This window comes from Nycticebus coucang, chromosome 15 (assembly GCF_027406575.1).
Source record: "Nycticebus coucang isolate mNycCou1 chromosome 15, mNycCou1.pri, whole genome shotgun sequence".
Taxonomy (NCBI): domain Eukaryota; kingdom Metazoa; phylum Chordata; class Mammalia; order Primates; family Lorisidae; genus Nycticebus; species Nycticebus coucang.
The window spans coordinates 44192913-44212631 of NC_069794.1; the positions used below are offsets into that span (position 1 = coordinate 44192913).

The following is a 19719-nucleotide window of genomic DNA, read 5'->3' on the forward strand; positions in this document are numbered from 1 at the left end:
CACATATTTTAGATATTAGAACATGATTATATTATGCACTTATATTTTTATTATTTATGTTCTCATCATTCTGTTAAACCTGAAAAAAGTGTCATCATACGTGGCATGATATTCAAAGGCCTTTTGGCTGTGAAACAGGATGGAAATGAGGTTCAGTCACCTAGCGCAGATTTACTACTCTCATATAATTCCCTAAGGCCTAAATCTCGACCTCATATGACTGTAAATATTCTCACAGTTCATGGATTACACATCAGCTAATAGAATATTTACCAAGAGAAGTAAATCTGTGGTAAAAGAAACACACAATTTTATTTTTATTAAAACAGTAAATTTTATTGAAGTAACTATGTATATATTTGAGGTCATTTTTGAGAATGACATTGTACAGGTAGATGCCAAAGTAATGTTCCAAACACCTTTCAACCACTATATTCTATCTACTACAAGTGAAATACTATTCTATTCTACCACCAGTCTGATTAAGGATTCTGTAGTAATATCTGGTCCAGTGTGTAAAAATAATTTACTCATTTTGGCTGGGACATGGTGGTTTGCACCTGTAATCCCAGCGGTCTTGGAGACCAGGAGGGAAGGATCAGTCATGCTCAGGAGTTCAAGATCAGCCTGTGCAAGAGTGAAACCCCCTCTTTTCTAAGAGTAGAAAAACTAGATTGGTGTTGTGGTGGGAACCTGTAGTCCCAGCTGGTAAGGAGGCTATAGCAGGGGGAATCACTTGAACCCAGGAGTTTGAAGTTGCTGTGAGCAAGGATGACACTGCTGTGCTCTAGCCTGGGCATCAGAGTGAGAGTATGTCTCAAAAATTAAAAAAATGTAAAATACTAATTTAATATCAGTTAAAAAAATACACTCTTTTTCATATGTATTAATGGCAATTACATAGAATTGGGTTATTTAAAATAAGAATTTTAGTGTAGCTAGCTCAGTCAGAAGATCATGACACTCTTCAAATAATAATTTTAGTTTACTGTTCCAGTATTGCTTGGGAGACATTCACATATATAATAGTAAGCCATGGTGTAGGAAATATACTGATTGCTGAATGACCCTAAAAACATCAAGTAAACACATCTCATCATTAAAAAAATAAAGGAATGTCACATTATCCATGTATTTTTCCAATGTATGAAAACATATTTTAATATTTCTTATTTAAATTTTCACTGTAGTTCTGTTGAATAGATCTATGTATAGTGTATGTCTTTTTTTTTTCTTTGCCTTTCTTGTTGAACAAGATTAAATTATGCAAGATTGAAATTATAAGCATTTTGTTGATTGGATGTTACATAGTAAATGGCAAAAAATGAACGCCTGTTCTTAGCTTTGCTCCTAGTTGGATTTATTTTGCTTTTGCATTGTGTCGCCTGTTGAAAGTGTTTGATTTTGTGTTCCGGCGTGTCCTTGTACGTGGGAGGAGTGTTAACTGGCATGTCCTGTGGTCTTCTTTGTAGTCGCAGCGCCGGGTTACGTTTCACCTCCCTGATGGCTCCCAGGAAAGCTGCAGTGACAGTGGTCTAGGAGACCACGATCCGGTGGGTAGTGGAACCCTGATCTCACACCCTCTTCCTCTGGTTCAGCCACAGGACGAATTCTATGACCAGGCTTCTCCGGACAAGAGGACCGAAGCAGATGGCAACTCTGACCCCAACTCTGGTGAGTCCCCTTCGGTACTTGGACTGCTTGGAGTTGTAGTTTTGTTGTGCACTTGAGTCATCCTCAAGTGCATGTAAATGGACATTTGGTCCTTTTGGTGCTGGCTTTATTTTGATGTTTTATCCTTTGATATATAACCTCAAATGTCCTTGATACAATATTGGCTATTAAATTGGAAGATGCATCTTTATTTTATGAACCATGAAAAAAGAAAAAAAATGCTATATCTGAACGAAGCCATTTGTATCAATATATCTGTTGTTGAAAATGTTACAATATGAAGGCACACATTTTAGAATTCATATAATACAGTTAAATAGAATGTTTAATTGTAGAAGGAAACCGGGGAAGGAGAAATATTAATGTATATGTATATAATTTTGTGAAATTTTATTTTTCAGTGAATACCTTACAAAATAAAATTATTAGTGTTACAGCTTCTTTAGAATTTGTCTAGCAGATTTTCTAGTGTTTACTGGAACCCTATCTTACCCACCAAAAGAATAGATTTAATATTGACTAAAAATGTGTGACAAGGGTAGATAAAATTTTTGTTTGTATTTCTTTTTCTTTTAATACTTGAATTCTGGATAATTTGGGTTTTTACTAGTTACTGAATGGATGTATTTGTCCAGAACCTCCACAGACCTGTCCCCTACCTCAAAAATTATTGCCTATTCCCAAAATCCCTGTGGGATATATATTCCCTGGCTCTTGAAGGAAATCTTGGGCAAGAGTTACATCTTATTTGGTCATGTTTTTATTGAAGCATCACCAACTACTTCACTTTGATTAAGTAAATAAAAGATTAATTCAATAATTATTATCCCTAGCTGAAAGTAATAACATTAATTTATATTTTATTTCAATTCAAAGTTATTTTTTGATAAGAGATGCCGGTAGTGGATAAGGCTATACATATGTGTGTCTAGAAGGTATATAAGAATTTTCTGTGCCTTTCCCTCAGTTGTTCTATGAACCTGAACGTGTTCTTAAAATAACATAATAATAATAGTAAGAATAAAAATGCCTTCAAACTAAACAGCAAAAGCAGAAATGAAATAAATAACATGCTCTACACTGGGTGTCTACAGTGGAGATTTGGGATATGGTGGCTTTTTCCTAATTTTCTAGCAATTTTGACCCTACTGTTTCTGACATGAAGGTGCCTCTGATATGTCTATGGTTGAAGAAGAAAAATAAAGGGAAGGTAAAATGCACAAGGGTGTTTTCTTCACCAGTTCTGTCACAGTAATTAAAAGCATCTGTGGTCTCTGGCTGCCAGCATTTTAAACCATATCTTGTCTAAGAAGAAAACAGATCTTTTGGAGATAGGCGTCCTCCCACTACCCATTCATCTCTCTGACTTGGCAAATCTCTTCTCATTGGCAATATAGAGCGTCTGAAGTTGCATTTTAATCTTCTTTCTGCAGAGATTTTTCTCTGTGCCAGGCAGTCTTTCAGAAGGATCTAAGTAAATGCTGTGTCAGCTCTCGCTTTTGCTGTCTCATGTCCCATCCCTTCATCATTTATGGACGACATAGGTGCATTTTTTGACATCACATATCCAGAAGTGCACTTCATATTCAAAGAGGCAATTTCTAATCACAGTAAATTTGTGAGAACTGGCCAAAAATTCTTTGGATTTCATGGCTTTTCTCATTCTAAGCACTACTGAGCCTAAATAGTTGCATTGAGTCAACATTTCTTGATTGGGTGAGGATACCGCAGTACAATACCTCTACCTAAACTGCTTTCCTAGTCTCCGACTTCCCTGTCTTCGATTTTAAAACATCTCTTATTGCAGTAAAGTGAAGAGTCTCAGAACTGGTTCTTCACTATCTCTTCTGCAAGTACATGGGCATAGTTGGGTCCCCTTGACTTTGGATCTCATACAAAACCAATGCAGAAGAACTCCCATTTCAAATATAATTGCAAAAATTGTTTGGGGACTTGTCTACAGAATTTACCAGAAGTAAAGGGAGGGGAGGGAGGGGGGAGGGAGGTGGAGGGAGGGGGATTAATAGGATTACCTATACACCTGCCGTGCATCTTACAAGGGTATATGTGAATCTTAGTAAATGTGGAATGTAAAGGTCTTAGCAAAATAACTAAGAAAATGCCAGGAAAGCTATGTTAGCTAGTGTGATGAAAATGTGTCAAACGGTCTATGAACCAAGTGTATGGTGCCCCATGATCATACTAATGTATACAGCTCTGATTTAATAAAAAAATAAATTAAAAAAAAGAATTTACCAGAAGTAATTTAAAGAGATATTTTCAAAGCCATTGCAATATGTATGATTCTGAGTGGAAGATTTACAATTAATAAGACTAAGGCAATGTCTCATGAATATTTTCTAAGCCATAATAATGAAATATTTTAGATGCATACCAAAAATGCCAGGATGCAATGGGTTTAATCAATCAATGTGTTTCAGAAACTAATGAATACCTGAGTAATATTCTGTTTAACTAATGGAATTAGAGACTTAAAAATATTCAACTATACAGGAAAAGGAGCTTTTTGAATTTGTTTCCGATGTAGATAGTTATGTATTTGGAGAAAAGTAAACTTTAGGATTAAGTGCAAAACTCATTTAAATATACATTTTCCTATAAAACATGGTTTATCTTTTATTTATAGCTTTGTTTTTAAAAATAGTAAATTCTAAATTCAGAGCAAATACATATGAAGGTATTATGAGAAATTTATTGTTAAAAATGATCACATGCCATTATTTACTTGATTTTTGTTTGTCTGTTTATTTGTCAGAAAATATGTTCATCAGACCCTAGCATGGTCTAGCAGTCACTCCTTCTGAGGTACTAAAAGAAATTTAGGCTTACAGCAGAAAAAATAAATGTGAATGAGATAAACTTAGCACGCTGTGTGTGATGATGAGGGTTGGTTATTTCATCAAGACCAGACAGACCCAGACAAGTAGTTTTATTTTTTGTTGTTCTTCACTTTGTTTTGGGGAGGGGGTAGCTAGAAACAATTTTCACCAACATTGCCCTGCTTTTTTCTAATTCTACACCAAGTCTACAATTTACAAAGTCCACATTTGAGGTTTCCATTGATAGGTAAGCTAAAAAGTTGGAATTTTGCCTCACTTTTAGAGTATGAACCTAGGCTACCCTAAGCCAGAACTTTAACCAATGTGTCTAGCAACTTACTCAGTGCTTCCTGGGACCTGGGCAGTGGCACTGAGCCAGCTGCCAAGTGAGAAAAGATGGAGGAGGTTTTAACCAGGAGAAAAAGCAACTCCTCCCCACCAAAAGAAAAGAAAAACATTCCAAACCTACTTCAAGAAGTCTCCAGAGTTGTTACATAGTGACAGGTAACAAGAGACCCAAAAAACAACCCACCCTCACACACTCCAACATTCAACTCAATGCAATGACTTCATTAACAAGAATAATGATCAATAAAATATGTTTAAACTTATAGCTTGTCATGATGGTGGGTACCTGTAGTTCCAGCGACTCTAGAGGCTGAGGCAAGAGGATTGCTTGAGCCCCTGAGTTTGAGGTTGTTCTTATCTATAATGACATAATGGCACTCTACCCAGGGGACAGGGTGAGACTGTCTCAAAAAAAAAAATGTATTTAAACTTAAGGGGCAGTGCTCTTTGGTGGTAACAAGGTACTTATTTATTACTGGGAAGGAAGGAGAAGAGAAAAGTGGGACATGAGGAACTCTCAGAGTTCCTGGTGGCTAATGGTTCCCTTGACATTTAATGGGACATAACATTTTAACCTCCTTGATAAATGTCTGGAGTAGAATTAATTAGAATAACCTGGAAATAGTAAGAGATTCAAACTGAATATTAATTCATATTAGAATAGTATTATGATGTATTTTCTTGAAATGTCACACTCACATTTTCGTAATTGAGGAATTTGTGAAGTAGAGTGGAATTGAGGCAGTACACATCAATAGCAATACTTTTGTTATTTTGATCTTGACTGTTTCCTTGGAACTCTGTAGAAGGTGGTCTGATAATTCTGGAAGAGTCAGTATTTCATGGAAAGTGAAATAGAAGCCACGAATGGCAGTAGTATCTGTAGCTTTACCAAGTAGTATTCATTGTAGCTGTGTGGATTCATATTTTTAAAAAAATCATTAAAAACTACCATTGCCTCCAAGGTAAATGTTTTAGGTAAATTTTTTTCTTCAGAGAAATGAATACAAACGATATCCTATGGAAGGGTTTTTGCACATCTTGGCTCTTTCTGCTGAGCACATACACGAACACACAGTGACATGGATCCACAATATTCTTCTTTATTTCCAATGCTATACTTTGGGTTCTGGACATCATAAGTTTTATATTGTACCTAAATCTCGATTTGAAAAATAAATAAATAATGAAACGTTTTTACATACAATGCCAAAAGTAAATTAAAGTTTGCAAATTAAGCAAAAATTCATAGGTTTTGTGAGTGACAGTTATGTAAATTTATAATAATCATAACTGCATCAGATATGGCTGTTATGCCTTTAATTCATGGGTGCTGGAAATACAGCTTTCAGTTTGGGTTTTTTTTTTCTTTTTTGGTCTTTTTTCTTCCTAATCCCCATCACAATTGGTTGTGACAGAAACATTTCTTCTTTTGTCTTTTAATTCTATGTGGTCTTTATCATGGTAAAAGGAACTGTGACATTCTCATCCCTGGGCCATCTACCCAATTTCATGTTCATTGTCTCATCTGATCCACAAGGGCATCAAATGAAACTGTCTTTTCTCTGCTCCTCTTGACCTCTTTGGGAAAATAACTGATACCTTAATGCCACAGGAAGGCAAAGGGGACTCGAATGAGGTGCCTACACAGACAGTGTGGGCCATTACTCTAAGGGATCTTCCTGCCTCCCTGGACTCTGCGTGGAATCTGGCCTCAGAGACTCTCTAATCGTAGCTCTGGAGATTTCTTTGCGTTCTGCCCAGTGAACATGATACAGGATCTGTCCTCTCTACTCCCAGCCCTTTCATCTCTCTCTCTTCTTGGCAGCTAGGAAGACTGAATGTTTTTAATGTCCAGGGTTAAGGACCTTTAGTGTTTTTCTTGATATTTCTCCTTTAAAGGCATAATATTTCTATCTTTTTCCTTAGTAACAATAAAAAAAAACCTCAATTGGTTTATGACTTTGTGAAATAACTGAGTGTTTTTTTACTGTTTTTCATCTTATCTCATCCTCATCTGAGCAATGAATATAAAGTCAATGTCTGTTTTTAAATAGTAAGGTAGGTAAGGGGATACAAGTAAACACACATATGTATATATGCGCAAAATCCAACATGTACTAACAATTCAAATATATTTTCAAAAATATTTCTATAAATTATATTTGTCTTTATTAATACAATAATTACACAGCATTATATTTAAATGTACAGTGGATGGCCATAAAAATAATAGACAAAGGAAATTTTTAAAAAGTGTTTTAAAGAACATATGGTGAAGAACTTTGTTCTATTAATCATTGATTAGCTTGAAATACAGTTCTTACAGGAAATGCAATATGCATACTTGATTTGAAGTAATTCACAGAAAGAGTTGGTGCCCTAGAAACCTCTAATGGTGACCTAGAATATTTTTTGTTTCTTATTTCAGTATTATGAAATGATACTATAATTTTGAGATTTCTGTAGATATTAAGACCCATGAGCTGGGTCTTAAATGACATTTAAAAATGATTACTTACATTGTTAGAGGTGATAATAAAATTATAATGTTGTTAAAGTCCTCATGTGTAGTGATAGGTTATGAAGAAGTTATATAAGAGACAATGTGAAACCTAGAATTTGTTTTAATTTTACTTTAGGGACATAATAATTATTACTATTATTATAGTAATGATGGGAATAGATTAAATGTTCACAAATTATGGTTGGGTATTAGCTATATGGGTGGTTATTATACAATGCTCCTTAATTTTTTTTTTGCATGTTTTAAAATTTCAAAATACAAAGTTTAAGCAGATAGTAAGAGATTGATATTTTAATAATACTCACCTGGGTGAAGTTGAGAACATTCTTAATAAAGTATCAGAAGAACGGAAAAGTATCTAATGTACGAAACACTAATATGAAAACAATAAACAAACAAATGAGAGAGAAACAAATTAAATTCAAGTGGGCAAGGGGGAGGAAGAAACAGGAAGAGGGAGAGGTGTAGGCCCTGCATTCCAGAGTCTCCTTTGCGTCCCGAGGCATTAAACCCTGGACATTAAAAACATTCGGGGTCCTGGTCAACTCTCACCTAATAACTCAACGTAAGTGTGCTCAACGTAAGTGTGTACAGCACAAGCCCTGGGTGCAGGGCTCAACTGCAACTTGAATTTTACCTAAAAAAAGCACACAAATGATGTAACATAATCATTTGTAGCTTCCTATTAACCTGAAACTAAAAAATTAAAATTATAAACTCAGAATATTTTAAGAGCTCACATTTTATTTCTTCTTGCTTTTCTATTGTTTTGATGGAAAGAAACGATTTACTTTACAAAAGTATAGGCAGATGTTTTTGTGTAGCAAGAATATTTTATACATGTAAGTATGTTTCTAATAGTGAAGTTGCAGCTAAGAGAAGATTTTCAGTAATTACCTATGTATTTGTAAGAATAGAACATAAATTGATAATTGCCTCCATTAAAGAACTTCTGAGTAAAATCAAGTCTTTCAAAACTTCCCTTTGGAATTTAGCAATAAAATCATTAACCACAAACCTGAGTGCTGTTTAGTTTGGAGGATCCCCTCAGGAATTTGAGGCAGGGCATTACTGGTATCCCTCTGGCAGCCAAAGAGATAGTGTCTCTGGGCTCTAGGCACTGATCCACTGTCCTATGAATGATGAATCTATATGCAGGATTTTTTGCACTGAATTTTGTCACCTTTCACTGAAGGTAAAACTTCATTCCATTTTCAAATAGTAGTAAATTTGAAAAGGAAATTTACTATTTGAAAATTTTTTTCAAATAGTATTTACTTAAGAAGTAAGCATGGTTATAAACTCCCTGCAACATACAATAAAACCATTAATTCTAAGAAAACTGTAAAAGAATTTTCAATTAAAAATTGTTATTTTTTAACAGATATAACTAGACGGATGAACTAATTTTATTAATTCAAAAGCCAGCAAAACAATTATGTGATGAGGTCAGAAACAGGCTATTATCACGAACTCAGAATTAATTCTTAATTGTGCCATATTAGAGAATCATGAATAAAATTATTTTTACATCTGAAATTTCTTTTTTTTATTTTTGTAGAGACAGAGTCTCACTGTACAGCCCTCTGTAGAGTGCCGTGGCGTCACATGGCTCACAGCAACCTCTAACTCTTGGGCTTACACTATTCTCTTGCCTCAGCCTCCCGAGTAGCTGGGACTACAGGCACCCGCCACAACGCCCGGCTATATTTTTTTTGTTGCAGTTTGGCCGGGGCTGGGTTTGAACCCGCCACGCGGCATATTGGGCTGGCGCCCTACTCACTGAGCCACAGGCGCCGCCCTACACCTGAAATTTCTTTAAATGTTATTTTAAAGGATTTTCTGATGTTCAATCACGTGCAAAATTGCAGGTAATGTTTACTTTGCCTGCCTGTCATGTGCCTCTGCCTTTACCAAGACTATGTGATGAATCAGTCAGTAAACTTCTCACTCATTATAGTTCTGAAACCTGCTTTCACTGATGCTTAATACTTAATAGATTCTATTTGTGAGCCAGGATGTCTAGTAAATATTTTGATACAATGTATATGATTTTACACTAATGTCAGGAATTAGACGGTATTATAACTGACCTGAAATTCAGAACTTTTGAGTTACTTTTCTTTTTTATTTTTATAGTATTTATTAATTTATTTTTTCGGGTCACTAAAGGAGATTTTATTTAGGAAGAACAGAGATAAAGTTTAGATCACTTCCAAAGAGATTTAGAAGTGGGCCTCTTTCAAGAAGGAGAAAACAGGAGACAGGCTTAAGTTATTTTTCTAAAACTACTTAGTGATGAGCTGAGTCACAATATAATCCCAACAGTGCCGGACTCCACAGCTTACGCTTTTGCTATTCAGAGAAACCGCCTATAGTGAATACACAGTGTAATGCAGGGTATGACTCAATATAATCGTCATGAAGATTAAAATTTCACTTTAAACTTACATTTAAAATGAAATTTGAGAAATTGAATATTAAGAAGATGAATAATTTGCCAGTAGGATGAACAAATTTTGAGATACCTATTTCCACAGATATTGGTGGTTTTTTTTGGCTTTGAGTATCAGGTTAATGAAATTTAGACCTTAATAGGATTCTACTGTTCATCCAGAATATGGTTGTATACAGAGACAAAAAGAGAAAGTATTTAGCCTGAATTCGCATAGTTTATGGCTTAACACTAAAACCCATATATTTTGGCTCATAGTAGAGCTCCTATCACTGGAACAATCTTTTCATTTTTTTTTTTTAAACCTCATAGCTGTTCCTCAAAAAAATTGGTGTAATTATTTAATTAATGATTGTTTTCCTATTGATTTCTAAGAACTACTTTCTCTCTTATCCAATTTCCACGTATAACTGTATCTTACATGTGGTAGGCCAGCAATGTATATTTGTATTTGCTGAATGAATGAGTAAATATCTCACAAACAAAGAAAAACACATCAGACATATTAAAAATGTAAAACAGCCAGAAAGAACAAAATTTTCTTATAAAATTTCAATCTTAAAGGATGAATTAATTACAACCAGAAGCATAAAAATCACTAATCATCATATAACTTGAGAATTAGACATGAATTTGATCTTTTATGACAATATTATATTAAATACTTTTTTTATTAAATTTATAGCTGTGTACATTAATGTGATCATGGGGCACTATACACTGGTTTTATAGACAGTTTGACACATTTTCATCACACTGGTTAACATAGCCTTCCTGGCATTTTCTTAATTACTGTGTTAAGACATTTACATTCTACATTTACTAAGTTTCACATATACCCTTGTAAGATGCACCACAGGTGTAATCCCACCAATCACCCTCCCTCCATCCACCTCCCCCCACCCTCCCCTGCCTTTCCCCCTTCCCCCTATTCTTGGATTATAACTGGGTTATAGCTTTCATGTGAAAGCCATAAATTAGTTTCATAGTAGGGCTGAGTACATTGGATACTTTTTCTTCCATTCTTGAGATACTTTACTAAGAAGAATATGTTCCAGCTCCATCCATGTAAACACGAAAGAGGTAAAGTCTCTTTCTTTAAGGCTGCATAATATTCTATTGTGTACATATACCACAATTTATTAATCCATTCATGGATCGATGGGCACTTGGGCTTTTTCCATGACTTAGCAATAATAAATAGGGCTGCAATAAACATTCTGGTACAAATATCTTTGTTATGTTGTGATTTTTGGTCTTCTGGGTATATGCCTAGTAGAAGAATTATAGGATTGAATGGCAGGTCTATTTTTAGATCTCTAAGTGTTCTCCAAACATCTTTCCAAAAGGAATGTATTAATTTGCATTCCCACCAGCATAGAAGTGTTCCCTTTTCTCCTCATCCACACCAACATCTCTGGTCTTGGGATTTTGTGATATAGGCTAGTCTTACTGGAGTTAGATGATATATCAAAGTAGTTTTGACTTGCATTTCTCTGATGATTAAAGATGATGAGCATTTTTTTCATGTGTCTTTAGGCCACATGCTTGTCTTCTTCAGAGAAGTTTCTCTTCAAGTCCCTTGCCCAGCCTGCGATGGGATCACTTGTTCTTTTCTTACTTATATGTTTGAGTTCTCTGTGGATTCTAGTTATTAAACCTTTGTCAGAGACATAACCTGCAAATATCTTCTCCCATTCTGAGGGCTGTCTGCTTGCTTTACTTACTGTGTTCTTGGCTGTGCAGAAGCTGTTTAGTATGATCAGGTCCAAGTAGTGTATTTTTGAAGCTGCTCAATTGCCCGTGGGGTCCTTCTCATAAAATACACACCCAGACTGATTTCTTCAAGGCTTTTCCCTGCACTCTCTTCTAGTATTTGTATAGTTTCATGTCTTAAGTTTAAATCTTTAATCCAGTGAGAATCTATCTTAGTTAATGGTGAAAGGTGTGGGTCCAATTTCAGTCTTCTGCAGGTTGCCAGCCAGTTCTCCCAGAACCATTTGTTAAATAGGGAATCTTTTCCTCACTGAATGTTTTTAATTGGCTTGTAGAAGATCAAATAATGGTAAGTAGCTGGCTTCATCTCTTGGTTTATTCTGTTCCAGACATCTACTTCTCAGTTTTTGTGCCAGTACCATGATAAATCATTATCGATTTATAGTATAGTCTGAGGTATGGTAGTGTGATTCCTCCTGCTTTGTTTTTATTTCTGAGTAATGTCTTGGCTATTTGAGTTTTTTTCTGATTCCATATAAAACAAAGTATTATTTTTTCAAGATCTTTAAAGTATGACAGTGGAGCTTTAACAGGAATTGCATTAAAATTATATATTGCTTTGGATAGTATGGACATTTTAACAATATTGATTCTTCCCAGCCATGAGCATGGTATGTTTTTCCATTTGTTAACTTTTTCAGCTATTTCTTTTCTTAGATTTTCATAGTTCTTTTTATAGAGATCTTTCACGTAATTTGTTAGATAAACTCCCAAATATTTGGCACTACTGTGAATGGAATAGAGTCCTTAAGTGTTTTTTCAGCTTGACTATTGTTGTTATATATAAAGGCTACCGATTTATGAATGTTTGTTTTGTAACCTGAGATGCTGCTGTATTCCTTGATCACTTCTAAGAGTTTTGTAGTAGAATCCCTGGTGTTTTCCATATATACAATCATATCATCTGCGAAGAGTGAAAGTTTGAATTCTTCTGACCCTATATGGATACCCTTGATCGCCTTTTCTTCCCTAATTGTGGTGGCTAACACTTCCAATACAATGTTAAAGAGCAGTGGAGACAATGGACAGCCTTGTCTTGTTCCTGATCTGAGTGGAAATGATTTCAATTTAACTCCATTCAATACGATATTGGCTGTGGGCTTCCTGTAGATGGCCTCTATTAGTTTAAGAAATGTCCCTTCTATACCAATTTTCTTAAGTGTTCTGATCATGAAGGGATGCTGGATATTATCAAAAGCTTTTTCTGCATCAATTGAGATTATCATATGGTCTTTGTTTTTTAATTTGTTTATGTGCTGAATTATACTTATAGATTTATGTATATTGAACCAGCCTTGAGACCCTGGGATAAAACTGACTTGGTCATGATGTATAATTTGTTTGATGTGTTGCTGGATTCTGTTAGGATCTTGTTGAATATTTTTGCATCTATATTCATTAGTGATATTGGTCTATAATTTTCTTTTCTTGTTGGGTCTTTTCCTGGTTTGGGGATCAGGGTGATGTTTGCTTCATAGAACATGTTGGTTAGTCTTCCTCCTTTTTCCACATTTTGGAACAGGTTGAGTAATATAGGTACTGATTCCTCTTTAAAGGTTTGGTAGAATTCTGACGTGAAGCCATCTGGTCCTGGGCTTTTCTTTTCAGGGAGGTTTCGTATGGTTGATACTATTTCAGAACTTGATATGGGCCTGTTCAACATTTCCACTTGATTCTGGCTAAGTCTTATAAGGAGACGTGATTCCAAGTATTGGTCAATTTTCTTCAGATTTTCATATTTCTGAGAATAAAGTGTCTTGTAATATTCTTTAAGGATTTTTTGAATTTCTGAGGAGTCTGTTGTTATTTCATCTTTGTCATTTCTGATGGATGAGATTAGAGATTTCACTCTTTTTTTCCTGGTTAGGTTAGCCACAGGTTTATCTATTTTATTGACCTTTTCGAAAAACCAACTGTTTGATTTCTTGATCTGTTGTATAATTCTTTTGTTTTGAATTTCATTTAATTCTGCTCTAATTTTGGTTATTTCCTTTCTTCTACTGGGTTTTGAGTTGGAATGTTCTTGATTTTCCAATTGCTAGAGATGTCCCATTAAGTTGTTAGGTTCCTCTCTTTCCGTTCTCTTGAGGAAGGCTTGCAGTGCTATAAATTTTCCTCTTAGAACTGCCTTTGCGGTATCCCAGAGGTTCTGATAATTTGTGTCTTTATTGTCGTTTTATTCCAAAAATTTGGCAATTTCCTTCTTAATCTCATCTCTGACCCAGCTATCATTCAACATAAGGATATTTAACTTTCATATTTTTGTATGAGTATGCAGATTCCTGTTGTTACTCAGCTCAAGTTTTATTCCATGGTGTTCCGAGAAGATGCATGGAATAATTTCTATTCCTTTAAATTTACTGAGGTTAGACTTGTGACCTAAGATGTAATCAATTTTGGAGTATGTTGTGTGGGCTGATGAGAAGTATGTGTATTCAGTTTTGTTGGGATGAAATGTTCTGTAGATGTCTGCTAAATCCAAATGTTGGATGGTTAGGTTTAAATCTAAAATTTCTTTGCTCAACTTCTTATTGGAGGATCTATCCAACACTGCCAAAGGAGTGTTGAAATCTCTGACGATTATGGAGCTGGGGGATATCAAGTTGCTCATGTCTGTTAGAGTTTCTCTTATAAATTGAGGTGCATTCTGGTTGGGTGCATAGATATTAATAATTAAAATCTCATCATATTGATTATTACCCTTAACAAATTTCAAGTGGCCATTCTTATCCTTCCTTACTTTTTTTGGTTTAAAGCTTATTGTATCTGCAAATAAAAATGCAACAGCTGCTTTTTTTGAAAAGCACCATTTGCCTGAAATATGGATAACAGTCCTTTCACCCTGAGCCTATATTTGTCTTTTAAGGTAAGATGCGACTCTTGTACGCAGCGAATATCTGGCCTGAGTTATTGTATCCACTCAGCTTACATGTGCCTCTTTAGAGGATAGTTTATGCCGTTCACATTAATGGAGAATATTGGTAAGTCTGGTAAAATTTTGGGTATCCAGTTTTTTGAAAGTCCAGTGGACATTTTTAATCCTTTCACCACTGTGGAAATTGGAGTTTGATCAAAAGTTTCTGTGTGAGTTTACTTTTGTGGTAGAGGATTGGGCTGGTCATTATGGAGGATAGGTCTGAGAATATCCTGAATAGCTGGTTTGGTTATGGCAAATTTCTTCAACATATGAATGTCATTAAAGTATTTAATTTCTCCATCATAAATGAAACTCAGTTTAGCTGGATACAGGATCCGGGGTAGAAAATCATTTTGCTTTAGGAGGTAAAGTCGATGACCACCATCTTCTGGCTTCAAAAGTTTCAGCAGAGAGATTTGAAGTCATTCTAATATTCTTCCTTTTGTAGGTAATGGCTTTCTTACATCTGGCTACTTTGAGAATTTTCTCCTTCATATTAACTTTAGTGAAGTTAATTATGATATGCCTGGGGCATGTCTTATTGGGATTGAGTCATGCTGGGGTTCTGAAACTGTCTGCTATCTGAATTTCCGAATCTCTTGGCAGGTCAGGAAAATTCTCTTTCATAATTTCATGGAGAAGGGCCTCAGTGCCTTGCAAGGCCACTTCATCAGTTTCAGGGATTCCAATAAGGGAGATATTAGCTTTCTTCGAATTATTCCAGAGCTCTCTGAGAGAATGATCCATTTTTGCTCTCCATTTCTCTTACTTTTTGAGAGTTTGGGAGCATTCAAAGGCTTTGCCTTCAATGTCGGAAATCCTTTCTTCTGCTTGCTCCACTCTATTTCTGAGGGATTCTACTGTATTTTTCAGATCTTTGAGGGCTGCCAATTCTTGCTTCAGTGCGTCTAAATCTTTGGTGGTTTTGTCTTTCAATTTGTTAAATTCTCGAGACAACTTTTGAATTTCTCCTCGAATTTCTAATTCCAACATTTGAATTGCTGCTAGAATTTTTAATTCCAAATTTTCCTCCATTTTATTAGTCTTGTTTGCAATCCAAATTCTGAATTTGATTTCTGACATCTCAGCCAGCTGTTTATGAATGGGATCTTCAGTTACATCTGCCATGTGTTTCCTTGGGGGTGTCAATCTATTCTGGTTATTCATGTTACCACAGTATTTCCGCTGATTCTGCCCCATGACTGTTTTACACTGTTTGATTTTTTTGCCCTGGAGCTTTGTTGAGGACACATACATTGCTATGGCCTGAGAAACTGGGGACTTGTTTGGTGTGGTGGGGCTAAGTAGTTCTGTCTATTTTGCAGCTGATTTGTGTTCGACCCTAGTGAAACAGTTACTCTGGTTTGAAGTCTCAACTGTGGAGAAATACCAGCAATTAATTCACCCCGCTCCCCACAGACAACAATTGGAAAAGGAAAATCAAACCTTCCTACAACCACACACCCAGGGCACCACCTAAATAGTCCTCGGGTGATTGGCTCAGTTCAAAAGGTCCAAATCAATTGTATCAGTCAGCACCTGTCTCAGGTGGGAGAGTTTAAAAGGTCTCTGGCAACTGGAGCACAGGTGTCTGGTGACTACTCTGATAGTGCTACGTGGAGGAGCCACCCAGCAAATAGATCAGTCTGGGATGGTTGATGACTCTTTCCCCACTTTGCATCTCTGTCACACCCCGTCACTGATAGCCCCGCAGTTGGCTGTCCCAGTTGCCTGTAGTGAACAGATACTCCAGGGGTTTGCACCTGCCTGAATCACAAGGAAACCTATTTCTGCTCAGCCAGGCCACTGTGGTCTGTCTCTATCTAGCAGGAGGAGGTGAGGCCAGACAACCTCAGGCACTTGATGAAGGCTGGGGGGTGTTCACTCAGTTCCAGCCCTGGCCCTGATTGATGTTACTGACAGAACAGAACAACTTTGTGGGAATTTGTTTCTGTCCCTGCTTAATCCCCTGCAGAAGAGAAGTTGTTTTGAGTTCCCAGAGCCTGTGCCTCAGGCCCTGTCTTTGCTCCTGCAGGTTTGTATCTGGTTACCTGTCAGTTCTAGCCTGCTGCCTTCTTTTGTCTATAGGCTGACTATCCCCTTAGCGCCAGGTGCATCTTAGGCTCAGTAAAGCAGTGTCAGCCCCACCCTGGGAACTTCCCAGGTCTGCAAGTCTGTTTCTAGTCCCTGCGCTCCACCCATGCCGGTACCACCTCGGGCAAACCGTTTACTCACGGGGCCTGTGTTTCCGTCCCGGATCTGTTACGTGGTGGTTTCCACCTGAGTAGATGCCTGGTCTCCTCGGGTTGCCCAGGAAGATGGGGGTGTGGCTTCAGAATATCCAGGAGTGAGACATATTATTGCTAAAGGACAGCTGCTGCTCTGCACCTCAGGGCACTGCTGCTCCAGTGTGGTTCCCTCTCAGCCAACCGTCCTCTCCTTGCTCCCATGCCCCAGAATCAGCACTGAACAACTGCAGTTTAGGCCCTGTCCACACCCCTCAAGAAATCACCCAAGTATCTGGACTCCTGGGGGACAGGCCTCCAGACCTCAGAGTGAGAGTGGAGGGGAGTGTTGGGAGCTCAAATTTGCAGGTAGAAAATATATACAGTTTTATACAGTTTTATGCCTGGCATCAGAACACTGTGGCACCCTAGTAGGGGAGGTAGGTCCAGTTTTTAGAGGGGCTCTCCCGTGGAGTGTAGTGGGAGGACCTTTGAACTCTGCTCATTTGTTTGTGAGGCACTCCAAGCTGTTCTCATGGGGGAGGGGACTCCCATCCACTTGGTGATGGATTTTGTACCTTTAGTTTGTATCCGTGGGGTTGCAGCTTGCCTCAGCGGGGTTGATGTGCATTCTTCAACCTTCTCTCTTCATGAAGCTCAAATCCACCAGGTTACTTGCTAAATTTCTGTCCTTTAACTCTCCTTCTGGACAGGAGCCTCTGTGGAAAGCTGGCTTCAGTCAACCATCTTGTCTGTTCCCCCCTAGTAAATACTTTTTAAACTCTGTTTCCATTTTGTCTAAATATCCTGGGTTGAGGAAATTATGTGGATCCAAAGAAAATTGTTCACGTTTCATATTGTCACCTGTTATGTTGACTTCCCTCTGGAATTTTTTATAATCAAATTAGGGTAATCCTACAATAGTGGCCTCTGAGTTAATGAATACAGAGGTCCTCAAAGGACAATATAGAGAAGTGGCAATCAATCCTACTGTGATTTTGTGTTTAAGAGAGAAAAAAAAAATGTTTCCAGAACTCAGCGATACAAAAAACATAATTTGATTACCTTTTTTATTCTGAGGATTTTCTTTACATTAGTAAAGATATTTAATAAATCTTGCTGGCTACTGGGGGCTGGGGGACTGAGGACATTGTCAGCTGCTAGTTTTGTAAGAAATGGCAACATGACTGTTTAGATCTTTATAGCCAGAGAGGGAGAAGACTCTAGAATACATCCGTAGCAAGAGAAAGTCTTATAAATTTAATTAAATCATCATGGGAATGACTTACCATCACATTACCATAGTCAAGTCCTCAGAAGCAGTTCTCAGGTCTTGCCCACTGTCAAGGGGAGGTGACCACAGATAGTTGTAAAAATCAGGAGTTGAGTATTATGAGGGGTTGCCATAGAGTGTGTCTGCCACAATCCGTGTAAAACTTAGTCATTTTACCAGAAGTATGTGTACCTTAGTATCCTTTGTTAATTTTATTTCTATACAATTCACTCATTTTAAAATTAATTGAGGCTTACATAAAATTGATTATTTGCCAGGTACTATGTTAGATTCTGGGCATAAACATTAAAACCTAGACCCATTAAATTTTTTTTTTGTTTCTTTTTTTATTATTATTAAATCATAGCTGTGTACATTAATGCAGTCTAGACCCATTAAATTTAAACACTTTCCAGTTTAGTGCAAAGGTTCTTCTGAATTTCTTGGTCCAAGGGGCCCAAGGGAAGGTTTTGGGAATCTGTGAAATTCCTGAAATCGTTTTGCAAATTTTGTACTATGAGTGACTTTATGTGAGGCCTATTAAACCATGAAAAGAAGACAAAGATGTTGGTGGGACCACACCTATGGTGCATCTTATGAGGGTACAGGTGAAACTTAGTAAATGTAGAATATAAATATCTTAACACAATAACTAAGCAAATGCCAGGAAGGCTATGTTAACCAGTGTGATGAAAATATTTCAAATTGTATATAAAAGCAGCATACTGTACCCCGTGATTGCATTAATGTACATAGCTATGATTTAATAATTATAATAAAAAATCACAATAAATTACAAATTTCTAGAAGCTAGCAAATGCCAGATTTCATTAAAGCCAAAACAAATAACTTTTTATTAAATTATGTTATTAACTAGCTAAAAAAAAAAAAAAAAGAAGAAGACAAAGAAAATGAAACCGAATTTTTGCAGGAGATAAGATACTGAATTAGAATAAATGTTAATGCTAAGTCTTGAAGGAAGTGGATTTTGGCATAGAATAAGAAATAAGGAATAAATAAAGATTCTGTAGGTAAAATGAAACTTTAAACAAATGGCATTAGATGAATAGAAATTATTTGAGTAAGTAAAGTGTTTGTATGTGTGTTTTTATGCAGTGTAGGCTTCTTGATACTATAAAAAAAAAAAAAAAAGGTTACAGCCAGCAGGGGAAGCAATGAAAAATTCACTGTCTTTAGATAATAGGTCTATATTGTTAATCTCACCAGGGTCTTTAGGTTTCAGATAACTAACCTCCAATATGAGACTACTAATTTGCAAGAATACTGTTACAAAAAATCATAGTTCATGACACATAGCAGATGCTCATAAAATGTTTTATTCTGATACGTGTTTAAGTGACAGTAGATGAAATTGGATTAAGAGTTAAGTTGGGACCAGATTTTAAATGATGGAAAACATAGGATAGATTCTATTAATATTCTCCTATAGAATATAAGAAAAAGAAGTGTTGAAAGTAATTCTGGAATTTAAGTTTGCAAGACTCTTTGGGAAATTACATAATTAAGTAAACTATAATATAAAACGAAAACTCAGATTAGGAATTAAGAATTTTTAAAGTTTACATTTGAGGTTCTAGGCAGTGGTGTCTAGGAACTTGAAATGTGTATTCGGAGTTGAAAATTGGAAACTGACAACATAAAAGGTGAATGAAATTCTGAGAGT

The 19719-nt window shown here is 36.2% G+C and overlaps 1 protein-coding gene and 1 non-coding gene across 7 annotated transcripts in view; both read left to right on the forward strand.

The window, feature by feature from the left end:
* The window catches only part of LOC128566793 (protocadherin-9), a 959874-nt gene that overhangs the window by 600380 nt on the left and 339775 nt on the right, over positions 1 to 19719 (forward strand). For 3 of the 6 annotated variants that reach the window (XM_053563824.1, XM_053563825.1, XM_053563826.1), the window contains one exon: positions 1473 to 1674. In XM_053563824.1, coding sequence (XP_053419799.1) covers positions 1473 to 1674 — 202 coding nt within the window. The remainder of the gene's footprint in view (positions 1 to 1472; positions 1675 to 19719) is intronic. The other 3 variants (XM_053563827.1, XM_053563828.1, XM_053563830.1) reach the window with 1 other exon arrangement.
* On the forward strand, positions 2101 to 2159 carry LOC128567088 (U7 small nuclear RNA). Its single transcript, XR_008374758.1, has one exon. It is a non-coding gene; the product is annotated as a U7 small nuclear RNA (small nuclear RNA).